Genomic DNA, 15889 nt, shown 5'->3' on the forward strand with positions numbered 1-15889 from the left:
TAACAGGAATAAATGAGGAAGGAGTGGAGGAAGGGGGAAATCTTGGAGAACAACATCTGCATAAATAATAGAATAAAGTGTTCCATATCAGCAGATAACTGTCAACTATCACTCTGGAAGCAATGCCTGACAGGAACCCCACAGTGACACAGAAGCACACAGTGCACATTGATGATGGCCATTAAAGGTGAATGTCCCTGTGTCTATGGAGCCTGACTCCAAGGGACAGAGACACAGGGAACCTTTTGGTGCTTGAAGGGGACATCTCTGGGGTGCCTTCTAAGCTCATCCTACTTTCTGTTGTAAATAACTATGAGAGTTCAAAAGAGAGCCCCCTACCTGCCTCCTCTGCACTCATCCCCAGAGTCCGTGCCCAAGAGTCAGAACAAGAAGTGGCAGCTGAGCCTACTAAGATACATTTTAGCAAGGGTGAATGCTTAAATACTATGTATAGCAGATCCAAGCAATCACAGCATCCATTCGCTTGGAAAAGCCCTCTGAGATCAGGAAGTCCAGCCTATGACATCAACCAGACCCATGGCATTAAGTGCTATATCCAGCCTTCCCTTAACACTTCCAGGGGCAGGAAATCTATTGCCTCCCTGAGAAATCCATTCTAATGTTTAATTGCTCTTTCCATGAAGAATGATGCCCACCCTCTCCTGGCACAGCTTGAGGCTAGTCCTGTCACAGGTTGCCCACGAGAAGAGCCTGACCTCCCTTTCACTACACCCTCCTTTCAGGCAGCTGTAGAGAGTGATAAGGTCACTCCTGAGCCTCCTTTTCTCCAGGCTAAACAACCCTGGCTCACTTGGCTGCTCCTTATTATCCTCTAGACCTTTATCCAGCTTCACTGACCTTTGCTGGACCCACTCCAGCACGTTTTTGTCCATCCAGAATTGAGGGGTCTGGAACTGGACACTTAAGAATCTTTAATATTCATGATTATGCCAGTGCCACTTACCCATGCCTGTTAATTTAATGAGAAATATAGTAACAACCATTACAAAGACTAATTGGGGTCTTTAGTGTGATGAGGGTTTTGTCCCCCTGCCCAGGCTTTAGGTGTCCAGTGCCCAAACAGCCACTTATGAAGGAATATGGGATGAGGCACCAAACCTGCACGGGGCACTTCTTGCCATTAATTAGTATGGTGAGAAGCACCCTAACAACACTTTAGATAGTGCACCTGATAATCCACATAAACTAGAGAATACATTGACTGGAAGCCTGTAGGTCACTGCTATTGCTCCAGAGGGATCACAGACTGGGTCAGGTTGGAAGGGACCACAGTGGCTCAGCTGGTCCAACCCCCCGGCTCAAGCAAGACCATCCTAGAGACACTGCACAGGATTGTGTCCAGGGAGGTTTTGAATATGCCCGGTGATGGAGACTCCTCAGCCTCTCTGGGCAATCTGTTAAGGTGCTTGGTCACCGACGCAGTAAAGAAGTTCATTTTCATGTTCAGGTGAAACTTCCCACGGATGAGTTTCTGCGCGTTGCCTCTTGTCCCATTGCTTGGCACAACCGAGCTGAACCTGACTCCATCCTCTTAGCACCCCACCTTTATGTATTTACAGCCATTGATGAGAGCCGGCACGTCTGACCGGGGTAGAAAGGACAAACCCCGCTCCAGACAGCGGCCGGGGAGCTCCGTGCCGCGGCAGGAGCGCGCACCGCCGCACCGCGGCCCTCACACGCCAACATGGCGGCCCCGCCTCGCTCACCTCTCCTCCCCCCCTCCGCGTCCTGGCGTCACATCCGCGGTGCCCCAGCAACGGCCGGACGTCGCGGGCGCGCCGGGAACCCGGAAGCGGCGGGCGAATCGGGGCGGGCGGCGCAACCGGCGGGGCGGGCCCGGCGCGCAGGGCAGCGGCGGCGGCAAAGCAGTGCCGGGGGGCAGCGGCTGGTTGGTGGCGGCGGCGGTCGGGCAGCGCCTGTGGCGCAGCGCGCGGGGGACTCTCGACAACTACCGGCGCGCTCGGGCTCTGCGGTCCCGCACGGAGCTGCGGCCGAGGCGGAGATGGCGGCGGACAAGGCTGCGGGTGAGTGCGGGGGGAGCGGCCGCGGCCCCGCCGTGCCCGCCCCCGGCCTGCGCTGCCCGGCGCGGAGGGACACGCGCCGCGGGGGGAAAGCCGGCCCTGCGGCCGTGCGCCGTGTCCTTCCGCCGAAGAGGTAGTGCCCGGCGGCGCGGGGCCGTGTGAGGGGCCCTGTGACACCTGCGGGTCACCGCGGGGCCGTGCGCGCACCGGGCCCTCCGTGCCCTCGGCAAGCGGCGCTGAGCGGGTGCCCCCTCCTGGCCGGGAAGGGCTCGGTGGGGAGGGCCCTATGTCCGTATGGCCGGGAGGGGGGGTTGTGCGTTTGTGTCACTCAGAGCTTAATAACCCCTACACAAGTCGAGCTTCTGGGTTAATTTGTTAAACTGGGGCACGCAGGAGGTACGACGGAGGTTATAACTCTTGGTGGTGCTGCTTAATCGCTGGAGTGCAGTCTGATTCCCTCAGGGGTGCTGCTTTGGTTTCAGGGGATGAGTGCGTCCTCACTGAACTCGGGCCTGAACAGACCCTGCAGAGGGAAATCACCGAGACTAAAACATAAACCATGTTGTGGTAAACAGACAGAATAAATCTCAAATACAGTTGCTGTGTAGCACTGCTAAACCACTGCTCGTCCATCTCCTGTACAACTCCCCGTCGTGCAAGAAGGCTTCATTGCAGGAAAGGTCATCCCATCAGATGTCAGCTCCTGGGGGGATGGAGAGGAGGGCCATGTGGGGGAAAGACTTACTTACAGAATTGTGTAGGTCTGCTTAATAGAAGTGTAGGATATCCTGGATAAAGATTAACAAATTCCAGTTCCTGGCCCTCCACAGGACATCTCTAAGAACCGCACCATGTGCCTGTGTTTTCCACACACTTCTTGAACTCTGTTGGACTTAGGGCAGGTGGGGAACCCATTCCAGTGCTCAAACACTCTCTGAATGAAGAACTTTTTCCTAATATCCAACCTAAACCTCCCTGACACAACTTCATGCCATTCCTTCTGGTCTTGTTTCTGATCACCTTTTTTTCTAGTTGATTTTATGTGGGGGGAGCATTATTTAAAATCACCTTAAGCATTTTTTTATCTGGGTACTAAATGTGAAATGCCTCAGTATTTGGAAAAAAATTACAGGGAAAATAAGTATATTGCACATGACAGTTTACAAAACTGTCATGTGTTTATTTGTAGGAACTGTAAGTGACTGCTAAAGTACGAGAAAAAATATTGACATCAAGTTTTTAATACTTTTTTGTTGATGTTCTTTGAAGTGTTGAAGGAACTTTTAAGTTTTACTTTCTTTAAAGTATGTGCCAAACGAATCAAAGATATGAGCTATGGCAAGATATTGTACATGCTGCACTTGTTCATGGCAGCAAGCTCTAGCTTTCCACTGAGAAATGTTTGTTTTTTATTGCACAGCACCAAAGAAGCCTATTGTACCTATACTGGTAGTGAAGAGCTTTATACAAAAATTAAAACATAAGTCTTGGTGCCACAAGTGTTATCTTGTAGTGGCTGGACACTGGCTGGGCTTCATACACTTCAAAATTCTTTTGGAGCAAGAGTCGTGTGATAGATCCCTCCCCTTTCAAGAAAGGGATTGTCACTCTGCCTGAAGAGTTTGGAAATTAAAAATATTGCCAGAGATACTCTAATGTTCAACATCACAGTTCATACAAGATGTAATGTGAAGGGCATTGGAACAAGAGAGGTCAGGAGCAGCAGTCCTTGGAGAAAAGGAGTACAGGTATGAGAAGGATAATGATTGCAGTCACTCTCAGGTGCCTTCAGCTATGTGTGTGTAGGAGATGTGACTTTTGTTGCTTTTATGAAATTCTGGCAGCGAGCCTGTGAGGAGAGCAATCTTCCTTTTCAGGTAGCAGTCTCATACTTTTCCTTGTTCTCCTTCCATAGAAACAGTTTTCCTGAAGTTCTGCTGGCCACCACGATGCACCCTCTCCAGCAGGAGCAACTTCCTGCTCGTACAAAGCAAACCAGCCTCTGTGATATAGCATTGCTGCTGCTCAGCCCCAGGATTGATAGCTAGGAAGATAATTCCTGCCTTGATTCTTTAGCTTCCAGCTCAGTGCAGCAGCTTCCTCCAGATCAAATCTGAGCAGCTGATCTTTACATCCTTTTCCAGGCTGCCCCTTTTGCTCCTCATCATGAACCTACACAAGTTTTAGTTTTAGAGTTGGTCTGTATTCATGAAGGTTGGACAAATGAAAAGTTAAGCAAACAGATCCATATTAAATACAAATTCCAGAGATAAATCAAGTTCTCTCACTTGTGAAGCAGAGAATCTGCACTGCTCTGGATATTTCAGCTGATGGTTGTGGCTGCTGTACAGATGGGAGCACATTGGAGATGACTGGTGTGCCATGTGCTACCTACACCACCTGCAGTTCTGCAGAAATGCCAAAGGTCTAGGGGCCCAAGTGAGCAAGGCATGCTGTTTGTTTTGCCAGGGAACAAGTTCCCTACCTGTTTCACTTTCAAGTGCTTCAAAGAACATGGAAGTAACAGTTCTGTTTGCAAGCACTGGGATAGCTTGCAGCCAAGAGAGCAGAGCACTCCCTCCCCAGCACCCTGCCACTTCAGTGGAACTGGTGGGCTCTGTTCAGTACCTTGTGCCAGGCAGCTTTCAGGTGACTCCTCTTGGGGGGATCTCTGATAGCAAAGATCAGCTGAAGCAGCAGATCCCAGTCTAAGCAAGAATGGCAGTATCACATTAGTCTGCAGTGGCTTTTAGGTCTTTAACAAGTTTCAGGTGTGTTTGGACAGGCAGGGTACAGAGTAGCCCAAGTGCTTTGTCATGCTTTTTTCAAAGGAAGGAGCTGTGCTGTGAACTCTTATCAGCTGGATTTTAGTTTTTTCTTGATAAGCTTTTAGTTCAGGTTTCACAAACCTGCTTTGTTTACTAAGTGCTAGTAGGTGCAGTTGATTGGATTACAGAGACAGCTCTAGTTTTGCTTAAATTAGTTCCCAGCTTCATTTTATGTTTTGGGTTTGTTTGTGTTTGTTTAATGTACCAATAAGTTTAGAGAGAGTGAAATGTGAAGACCTGTTCTGATTTTTCCTTAGGAATTACATCAACCAAGCTATGTAAGTGTAGTTTTCATGGCAGACCTTAAACAAGTATCTCTTGATTTATCTGTCACTGAAGACATTTTACATCAGAATTCAGACTTCCTTTGAGATGCTGGTCTTACAAACCTGCATACAAAGGCAGTAATCATTAATGTACCTGGTATTTGATGGCTCTCTGCTAGGTAAACCTGTATGTGAGGAATCTGATCAGATTGAGTGTTACCAGCTTCAAAAGCTTTAGAGCCTCAAGGCTCTGCACTGTGCTTACCTTTACCAGCACAATCTGACAGGCATGCTGAGCAAGTAAAGCAGAAAATGCCACTGCTAGCATGAAAGTTTGAGGGAAGATGCATTTGCTTATTTCCTGCTGTTCTAAAGATCCTTGGAGAGTGAGAGCTTTTAGTTCATCTGTATAATCACAAGGTTTAGAGCTGGAATCAGATCTATGCTATATTTAGGTTGAAGCAGAGGTACTTCCTGTTCCTTTCCTCTTTCCCTGTGGAAAGCTTTTGGCACATCAGAAATGTTCTGAGCTTTTATGTGGTTTAAATTTCTCTTTTGCCTTTCCTTTTGAAGGACAAGGCAGTGCAAATGGTGTTGATCAATGTATTATGCAGTCAGATTTCATAGCAGGTGTAGGCCCTTGAGGATCTATCCCTCCAGAGTACTGAAATTGCTGAACCCTGAATTTTATCCAAATGGCAATGGGTTACTCTTGCTGGTGTAAGATTTGTTGAGATTTTAAAATCTCTACTTTGTTAACATCTTAATGCAGGATGAAGGTTCCAACCAAATATTTACAATTCTTGCTCAATTGCAGGGGGCAATAGTATTATGCAGGTGGAAGGAATCTCACTACTTCCCAGTAACAGGCACAAACTTAACAGATTACTAAGTCTGTTTTGTTCTTACTGAGGATATTATATGATTAATTTTCTGAGGTTTGACTGCCCCTTATGATTGTCATTTGTCCTATATTTGTAAATTTTCATGGTCAGTAGTAGAAGATTCAGATATATTGGTGCTGATGGGGAATGTATTTTGCAGAGGAGCTCACAGCTGTGTTTTCATTTGTTCAAAGCAAAAACAAAATGAGTGGAGTTTGCATTATATCTCTGAATTATAGGGAAGAGAAAGCAGGTATTGAGTTTACATAGCCTATTAAGATAGCAAAACGTGTTTTAGAGCAGATCTTCCACTGTGAAATTCAAGAAATACTTTTCTGCAGAAGCAGAAACCATTGCTGATTTATAGTGTCTTTGTTTCAAAAATATGAAATTATTTTTGTTCTAGCACATTAATTAGTACTCCTAGAAATACTTTCTCCAGTGTGGTGGTTGTGTAGTTGTTTTATTTTTTCTCAGTAGTCTGTGTTCAGCACAAGGAAGGGCTTAGTGGAGGGTTTTTTTTCAGCTTCTTTGACATGGAATGTGTGTACTGTGCTTTTTAATGCAACTTCACTGAATTTTTAATTACATGATGACAAAAGGATTTAGTAGACTTCTTTCTGAAAAAATATGCTCAATAGTGACTGCAACATAAATCATTAGGAATTCAATGTAAAAAATTGAAGGCAATTAAAACCTTGTTACATTGCCATATAAATGCATGAAGGGGCCACCATTGTAATTGCTACATGTTGTTCTTGCCTTAATCTGGAAAAGGGTGTGGTAGAACTGGAGAAGATTCTGGGAAAAATGTGAGGAAGATGGAGAGTAAACTGCTCCTGCTCATGTTGGAAGAGATGGGATTGAAAGGAATACCTATAAGATTTGGAGCGAGGCTGAAAAAAATGAGCAGGCAGCATGTGCTTATGCCTTGCAATATAATCACCAGACAGCATTTGATGGAGTATATTGAAGAATACAAAAGTATAGAGTGTTTTGTTAAAAAATATACTAGATCTGTCAGTGATTATTAACAATGATGGTTCAAGTGCAGCCTCTTATTTGGGCAGATACTCTTCCAAAGTAGGGAGCTGTGGAGTATAAAACAACTTGATATGTTGTGCTTGGAGATGTAACTTGGGATATAGATAGTGTAGTAAGGACACTGCTACACTTATCTGAAAATTACTTGTATTGGCAGGAGGACCTTGAGGACTGGCAGAAACAAAGTTTTTAAGCTGCACAGCTGTTATCACACTTGCAAGCTTTGTTGTAATCTTCTGTTCCCTTTTACAGATCAAGGTACTGAAAAGCATGAGGGAGCAGGTACTTCTGGGATTACTGATCAGGAAAAGGAGCTGTCGAGCAGTGCATTGCAAGCTTTTCAGGTAAGACAAAGTCAGACTCTGAGACTTCTAAGTTACCACATTACTGCTAAGTGGGATTATGTGATTGTTTTGCCTGTTTTCTTTATACAGCTCCAATTGCATTAAGATGTTCAAAAATAGTACTAGTTGTGTTGTAGAGGCAGCACATGCATTTTCTGTCTGCTGTGATGTGAGAAGACTGAACAGGATACTTGAACAAAAGCACTTTTTATTTTGATTCTCAAAACTTAGTAACCTTAAAACTATATGAGGCTTCTCTTCTGCATCAGCATTGGAAGTGCATGATCTCTTGGAAGAATTAATCACATCAAGCTAAAAATGGTGTGTTAGTGTTTGAAGGAACCTCATGTATTTAAAAAACAGCAGTGAAACAAACACTTGTGTTTTAGCATCATGCTATACTATATTCTTTCACAAAAAGTGTTGTATAATGCCCTGTCACTTTGCAATAAAACATTTCTGAATGTGTAACACCTACAGGCAGTATCTACTACTTGTTTTGTGTTTCTTGGAAGATTTTTTTTCTTCTGTGTTAAAGTTCAAGTACCAGGTCTTTCAACTTATTTCTTTCTTTGTATTTTGCCTATTTTTATGTAGTGTGACAGGAAGTGTAATTACTTTTCCTTTCAATTATATCTGTCTCCAAAATGCCTTGCTTTAAATTCAGTTTTAAATGTGTGAAATAAATCAGTGAAGAATTAAAGTGTTGTCTTTTGAGATTCTCGTTTCAATGTTTCACTCAGTACTTCTATGTTTCACTCATTTTGCTACATTAAGTGCATATGGTTGGTTGTTAAGGCTGTGCTGTTCCCTGATGTCTCCTTGAACGCTGTCTAGCTCAATTGCTTTTTTCAATAATATTTTAATCAGTGGCATTTGATCCTGAGAACTGAAGGCACATGAGAGAGTCATTTGTTTTCCACCTTGCCCACACTTTTGATCTGCTAATGATTTCATCTTTACTTTTATCCTGGTCCAGTGTATTTATTTGGTTTATCTTGTCAAATTTTTCTTGCTTTGAGAATTCCCTGAGTTCATGGAGTGAGGTGGCAACAGATGTGAGCAGAATTAATTTGATGCCTTGTTTGCCAATTTTTTGCTATTGAGTAGCTCCAGATAGCATTGTGGGCTGTCTCATATCCTGGTTTATCATATTACATGCCCAGTTCCAGTCTTGACAGAATTCCTATAGAATTGGGTGTTATAGTCTAGATCCTATCTAGTAGAGTGGCATAAAGGACTGTTAGCTGATGAAAAACATCACAAAATAACCTGAGCATTTAAAGGTTCAAGGTTTGTAGTCCAGCCATGATTAGAAGCCTTGTTGCTGTGATCTGGAAGCTCCTACTGAAGAAAAGCTGCAAGTGTGAGCACAGGAAGAGGTGAACTGTTTCAACTAAAGAGCATGCCAGCAGCTGAGCTGCAAGTTCCTGTGTCCATGCCCATGATCAGAAGACAATCCATGCTGTTGGTGCTTACAGTGTGAAAATGTGTCAGTGTCCTGCTACATCTCTCTAAGTTGTATAAGTGTGCCTGCCTGGGAGACTGAAGGAACTGGAGTGGTTCCATGGAGAGGAGCTGTAGAGTGGCAGCTTCCTTGGGGAGGGCAGAAGGACCACAGAGCTCTTCTCTGTTGTATTCTGCCCTTAATAGCAAGTTACTCAGCAGTCCAGGAGAAGCTCTGTGGAACAGCACCTGAAAAGGAGGAGTAAGTGGAGGGTGGTACTCCAGAGCTTAGCTTTTGGGTGTGAACCATTGACAGAGATGGAAATGCGGCTGCTTATCTGTCTATAACTCTGATATGGGAGAGGTAAATGTGATTATTCATGTGTAGGAATTTAGCAGTTGAAACTGAAGCATCATCTAGGCTTAATGAGTGAGGAGTTTCTCTTTCATTCCTTGATGCCACTAAAGTCCTCCTGTGGTCAAAGAAAGGGATTTTTCCACTAGATCACGCATCAGTGGAGCATCATGCTTGGCTCCTAGTTTCTGTTTAGGCATTCCTAGGTGATTGAGTACTTCATCCAACAGCTAAAGCTTGTAAAAATGTTTTTTAAACCTATTTTGGGAAAGCGACACTTTCTTTTTCCAATCTCTCTTGAGCTAACTTCCATAGATTCAATTGTAAATCGCTATATATTCAGATGAACTGAAGACTGAACATAAACATACACAAGTTCCAAGTTGGGCTGGAACTTGTGTAAGCAGCTGCAGCTGCTTAGTGTTCGTGAAATGGGGAAAGATTGAGAAAACCGAGGAAACAGAATCTTGAAACTTAATATGATAAGAGAAATGAGAATAACACTTTTCATGAAAACATCTGATCATAGTAATCAGCTACTTAATTTGTCCTTACACCAAGTTATTTTTGAAGTTTGGATATGATTTCAGCATTTAGACTTGTTGCTCATCTATGTTAATCTGCATAAATAATGAAAGATGTGTATACACATTTAGTTCACTTGTATTGATAAAGGAAAGACTATCTTCTAATGCATGTTTCTGGTATGTGTGCAATTTACAGGCTGGAAACTATGATGCTTGTTTACAACACCTAAATACCCTTCAAGACATTAACAAAGATGACTACAAAATAACTTTGAATACTGCTGTTGCAGAGTTCTGTAAAAGTAATCAGACTACCACAGACAATTTGAGACAAACCCTTAACCAGCTGAAAAACCAGGTAATGCAACTGTATTGATATGGTACTTTATTTTGGGTACTGTTAATGGTGATGGGATCTTTCAGTGAAGTAGGAGTAAGGCTTCTGCTCCTTCTCCCATAGATTTAACAAAATAAGAAAGTAACATTACTTTTAAACATCTGAGTCAGTTTAATCTTGTAGGACAGTTTTTTAGTTGTGTTTTTAACTATTGTTGAAATTGGTCAGCAATTATAACAATAGAAGGACCTGCTATGTTCTTTCAGTAGAAAGTCCTTAAGGTAGAATAGTTTGTGAAATGATAAAAAAGTGAAAATATTACTTTACTGCTCAATTGACAGTTCTGTATTTCATTGCATGTTTTTTTGCTGTGTTAATTTATAGCAACAATGAAGTTTATTAGGTCACTAAGTTATAATTTACTTTAGAGAAATTCATAGCTTTGGAGCTTTTTTTTTAAATACCTGGTACTTTAAAATCATAGGTACTGAAAGTTTAATGAAATGAGTGGGGTTTTTTCAGGTTCACTCTGTTGTTGAAGAAATGGATGGTTTGGATGATGTTGAGAACAGTATGCTGTACTACAATCAAGCTGTGATCCTGTACCATCTCCGTCAGTATACTGAAGCTATATCTGTCGGGGAGAAGCTGTACCAGTTCATAGAGCCTTTTGGTATGTAGGCAGAAAGAAGAATCTTGTCCTTTCAAGAACTACAGAAAGACAATTCAGTCTTTTTCACTGTCAGACAGTAATTTATCTAATATGGTTTTAAGAAATTTGGTAAGGTTTGGAATAAATAATGTTTTACTTATATCAAGGACAACAAACTAATTTGGGGGAAAGCTTCAGAGAGCTTTAGTGGACAAGTGCTATGAAACTGAAATGGATTCTTTCAAGTTGAGATGGTATTTGTATAAATAATATGTACAAGCTAATGAAATTATTTGAAATCTAATGTTTTGAGTCATCATGCAGCCTGATGGGTGGGTGTCTGTTTTTCAGGGCACTAATTTTTAAATACCTTTACTAGGTAATGCATAATTGTTTGTGCTTATATCTGAATACAAAGTCTGCAACTTTTATGAGCTATGATACCTTGTGTAGTAGAATTACTATATTTGCATGAAATAATTTCATAATCCTTGTTAAATCTTATAAGTGAGAAGGCTGAAGGATGTATGTTTCTGGGTCTCAGTAAATTAAGTAAATGCTGCTGTGTTCCTGCTTCAATTCCTCCCAGTTTTCAGTATGCATAATTGGGACTCACTCAGTGAAGTCAGCTAAACAGAGATGTGTTTTACAGAATCTTTGTGAGTTCTGTGGGATTCTACATCTGCATACAGCTCTGTCTGTTTGGGTGCTGCAACTTTGGTGCTGATCTACTTAGATCAGTTCTCAGGGCCTATAAACATGAAATACTTGTTAAGCTGTCTTTAGCCTGTGCTTTTATGCTGATGCTATTTGAATAAATAAGCTTTCTTTTCAGTGTCTGTGCTTAGCTGTGGGTTGGACATGGCTGCATTATTTTTTCTTATGTAGTATATTGATTTTTCTCATAATGTGGCATAAATGGCACTTTACAGTCGTTTTTTTTTTTCATCTATGTTTGGAGGGATTGGTATTAGAGCTGTAAAACAAATTTTTCTTTTTGCTTTTCACAGAAGAGAAGTTTGCCCAGGCTGTGTGCTTCTTGCTTGTAGACTTATACCTGTTAACTTACCAAGCTGAGAAAGCCTTGCATCTGCTTGCTGTTCTGGAAAAAATGATTTCACAGGGCAACAATAACAGCAAGAATGGAAAAAATGAGGTAAGCTTAAAATCATACAAATGCCTTTAAATCTTTATCAGAAGTATGATTTAGTTCAATCCAAAATTAGTATCTTAATAGACTTTGGAATTATAAGACTGGGTTAGATCACCTGTAACTTTAAACAGCGGCTTAAATATTTTAGTGACTGAGTTAATTGTGTACAACAGCTGTTTATTCCCTCTTTTTCACCCTTTTCTCTTACTCCAGGGAGCTAAAATGTCTTTCTTCAGTCAGAGACTTGCATTGGAAAAACAGTTGTCTCCTGGGTCAAATATTGCTTGTCTTTGAATATGACCATATGAGACCCTAAGTTTGAAAGGGAAGTCAGTGTCAGAGGAACTGCAGTTGCACAGCATAGGATAGGAAATTAAGTATCTTTTTTACACAGTATCTCAATGTGAGGCACACTTTCAAATGAAATCTTTCATGTGCCTTTTGGAAAAATCAAGAAAATCAGTGGTGTCTTGGAAGTGAAGAGAGGGCATTTCAGTGTTTTCCTGTTGATGGAATGTCACACTTAAGATAAAATTTTCTCTCTTTATAGTAATTCTACTGAAGGAAGCATTAAAGAAGTACTGTAGAATGTGCATGTCATCCTTCTAGGCAAAAGAATTCTTCTTAACTGCACAGCAACATAGTGTAGCACTAATGTTAGTACAGAATTCAGCTCTTCAAAGACTGGTGTGGTTCGTGGGTTTTGGTTGTTAAACTCAAGTTAGTTTCTGGTGGGATGTGTATATTTTGATATTAAATACTCAAACAATATTATTATTAATACTATTAAATACTTATTTTTCTTCGTGCAAGTTGAATCTGTCAACTGAATTTAAAAGGTGACTAACAGTAATGCTTCCTTTTTTTTTTTTTTTGACAGTCAGGTAATAATACCAATAAAGATTCCTCAAATCAAAAAGCTGAAAGTGGAGCTTTAATAGAAGTTGCTAAATCTAAGATACATCAGGTAAGGGTCTGCATGTTATTTATACAAGAACATTCCTTTGAGAGTTTTCTAAATCTGAGTGTCATCTCCTTCAAAACCAGTTCAGCCCAAATTATGATGCTTTCTCTCTCCTTGTTGTAAAACAAAAAATGAATTTATCTAAGTCTTCCTTTTTGTAAGATCCATGTACAGGAAACACTGACCTGGCATCCTGCCCACCACCACCATTTCAGTCCCTGTGTTATTATATAAAGGAATAATTATAATTATTCCTTTACATGACAGTTCACTGCACTGAATTTGTCTGTTCAACCTCCAGTCTAAATCAGCTGAGGTTTTATTTCACTGTACTGTTCTGTTGAAAAATATGTGAAGAATCAGAGTGCTTCTCTATAAGCATTCACTTACTTGTGTTTTCAGTTTAGTAGGTAAATGTCTGGGTTTAAGATGGTAGATTATTTTAATTAGTTTGTCATTTTAAGTGCTCATATCTGTGTTTGAATATGGAGCAGCTGTTGGCCATTGAACAAAGTGTTCATCTGCTTATTGTGATACAAACCCTATAAATGTGGTGTTTAAAATTTGAATAGAATTTCTTTTTTGTGAGGACTTTTTGAATAGCTTTTTGCTACTTATTTTAAAAATGTATGTAAAATATTCTGCAGTAAATATCTAGATACAGTTTGTCTTGCAAACCTGCAGAAATCATTGTATATTATTTAACAAATTTAATTTTTTAACAGTATAAGGTGAGAGCCTATATCCAGATGAAGTCATTAAAAGCATGCAAAAGGGAGATCAAGTCTGTTATGAATACAGCTGGGAATGTAAGTATTCTTAAGGCTGTTGTTTTTCAAATCTACATGTGTTCTGTATCTTAAAACTGAATTTGGTAATGTTCTTTACAAAAAAAGTTCGTATTGAGGGTGGATGTTTGAAGTAATTCTTTATGTAGTCAGTTTGTTTTATAATATCTTTGCAAATGTAATTAATGTAGAATTTTCTTATTTGTGCTCTTTTCAGTTTCTAAAAAAAATATGCCTTGTGGTGCCAAAATAACAGTGAAACACTATATAATAAACAGGTTCAGCATTCTTTATAATTGAAATGAAATAAGTTTTAGTTTACTATAGATGTTTTGCATATTACAAACTTTGATGTAATTGGTAGTTTAAACCAATTTATAAAGGATTAATTCTGGGATATGTGGGCATTTTTTTGAGTTGTTTTTTTTTTCCTTTTTGTTGACATATTTTGGAGGCTTATGTCTTGCTGGAAAGCAAGTTTAACAGAACGCCTTCTGGATCATGAGGTCTGTGTTGGGAGATTCCAGCCTACAAGGAACTCTGCAGGGAGGGGAGGTGTGAGGAGGAAGGTATTAGAGGACAGGTTAGAGATCCTTTCTCCTTAGCCACTTCCATGACAGGGTCTCTAAAGTTCATGACAGAGTTCTTGAAAGTAGCATGGCCTAAACCCATTTATTTTAAAATGGCAGGAGAAGCAAGTTTGTGAACTGATATAACACTGGCAGTAGAAATCATCAACCAAGACATAACTAACTATTGTTTTCTGCTTCACAGTCAGCTCCTTCCCTCTTTCTTAAGAGCAATTTTGAGTATTTGAGAGGCAATTACCGTAAAGCTGTCAAACTTTTAAACAGTGCCAACATTGCCGAACATCCAGGCTTCATGAAAACAGGTAAAATAAAACCCCTTCATCTACAGGTACTTCAGTGTCTAGTATAACAGAACTACTTGTTGATAGCAATTTTAAGGATATTAATGATTACTTAACAGTGTCAGCCCTGAAAGTAATGGATTTATATGCTGGATGGGTTTCATCTGTCTTCTTGTACTCTCACACAACACTGTAGTGATTTTCATTGAACATTCTTGTACAATAGGCTGTGATTGTCCGTGAAAATGGATTTATGAAGCTGTGTTTTATTTGCAAGGCTCATGATCGAGTCTCTTAATCAATAAATGAAACAAAATGCAACTTAGATCTAGAATTGAGGCCTCTCTGGCAGTTTTTCTGCTTAAAGTTCTCTTTATTATTTAAAATTTTTGAAAATTTTACTGTCACATAACTTTTTTGCATTAGCTTTTTTGCACAGTATACTGTTCATTTAGTAGCCTTCCTAGGCTATGACTAAAATCATGTCTGTTTAATTTGCTAATAGTCTGGTTATTTGGATTTTAGGGCGGTTTTTTTTTCTTAACCCTGTAAAACTTTAGTCACCAGCAGATAAGTGAAAAATTAAAATTTTTGTCCTTTATTATTTAGAAAAAACCTCTCACAGTGTTACCTGAACATATATTTAGGAAGAAGGGTGCATTTCCTGCTTATATGGTTAAGTTGGCATAAATATATGTGTATGTCATATTGGATGTAACACTGTCACCCATGAACATCTCACTGAAAATCATCTGCCATAATATGCTGACCCATCAGAAAGTGACTGGAGCATTTTGTGGGCTTAGCAACAACTGTCACTTTCTGAAAATGGTCTTTTGTTGTTCTCTCAGGTGAATGCTTGAGGTGTATGTTCTGGAACAATCTTGGCTGCATCCACTTTGCAATGGGAAAGCACAATTTAGGAATTTTTTACTTTAAAAAGGCCTTGCAAGAAAATGATAATGCATGTGCACAGCTGGGAACAGGCAGCTCGGATCCAGGTAAGCAAGGGATTAAAACAGATGGTGGAAGAGGGGTTGGCAAGTCTAAGAAATAGAGAACAGAAGGTTTGAGTAATCATCAGCAAAATTCCCCTTCCATCTTTTTGTGGAGGGCAGGGTAAGAGGGGTGAGAATTTTGATGATAACCTGATGTAGGAATGTGGTTGCTGTTGCCAGAAATACATGATGATGATTAAGTATGTTCTTTATTTTTCTGGTTTTTGTGATGTACCATGGTGCTGGGACAATTACTTCTCTCTTGTTTACAGACTTTGTCCATCAGTTAGGGAGGGATGACAAAAAAAAGTTTTTGTGACCTATTTTACATAGGTTATTTATAGTCCAGCTGACAATGTGTGGAATCATCAGGGCATGAAGGATGCTTTG

General features: G+C 40.6%; 1 protein-coding gene across 1 annotated transcript in view; it reads left to right on the plus strand.

Moving 5' to 3' along the window:
• The first annotated feature begins 1782 nt into the window (after positions 1 to 1782).
• Positions 1783 to 15889, plus strand: part of CNOT10 (CCR4-NOT transcription complex subunit 10) — a 32346-nt gene continuing 18239 nt past the window's right edge. Inside the window, exons 1-9 of the mRNA XM_074539106.1 lie at positions 1783 to 2045; positions 7317 to 7408; positions 9933 to 10094; positions 10596 to 10746; positions 11736 to 11881; positions 12759 to 12845; positions 13568 to 13651; positions 14405 to 14522; positions 15353 to 15502. Of these exons, the coding sequence (XP_074395207.1) occupies positions 2024 to 2045; positions 7317 to 7408; positions 9933 to 10094; positions 10596 to 10746; positions 11736 to 11881; positions 12759 to 12845; positions 13568 to 13651; positions 14405 to 14522; positions 15353 to 15502 (1012 nt within the window). The 5' untranslated portion in view covers positions 1783 to 2023. The remainder of the gene's footprint in view (positions 2046 to 7316; positions 7409 to 9932; positions 10095 to 10595; positions 10747 to 11735; positions 11882 to 12758; positions 12846 to 13567; positions 13652 to 14404; positions 14523 to 15352; positions 15503 to 15889) is intronic.

Source organism: Zonotrichia albicollis, chromosome 1, assembly GCF_047830755.1.
Source record: "Zonotrichia albicollis isolate bZonAlb1 chromosome 1, bZonAlb1.hap1, whole genome shotgun sequence".
NCBI lineage: Eukaryota > Metazoa > Chordata > Aves > Passeriformes > Passerellidae > Zonotrichia > Zonotrichia albicollis.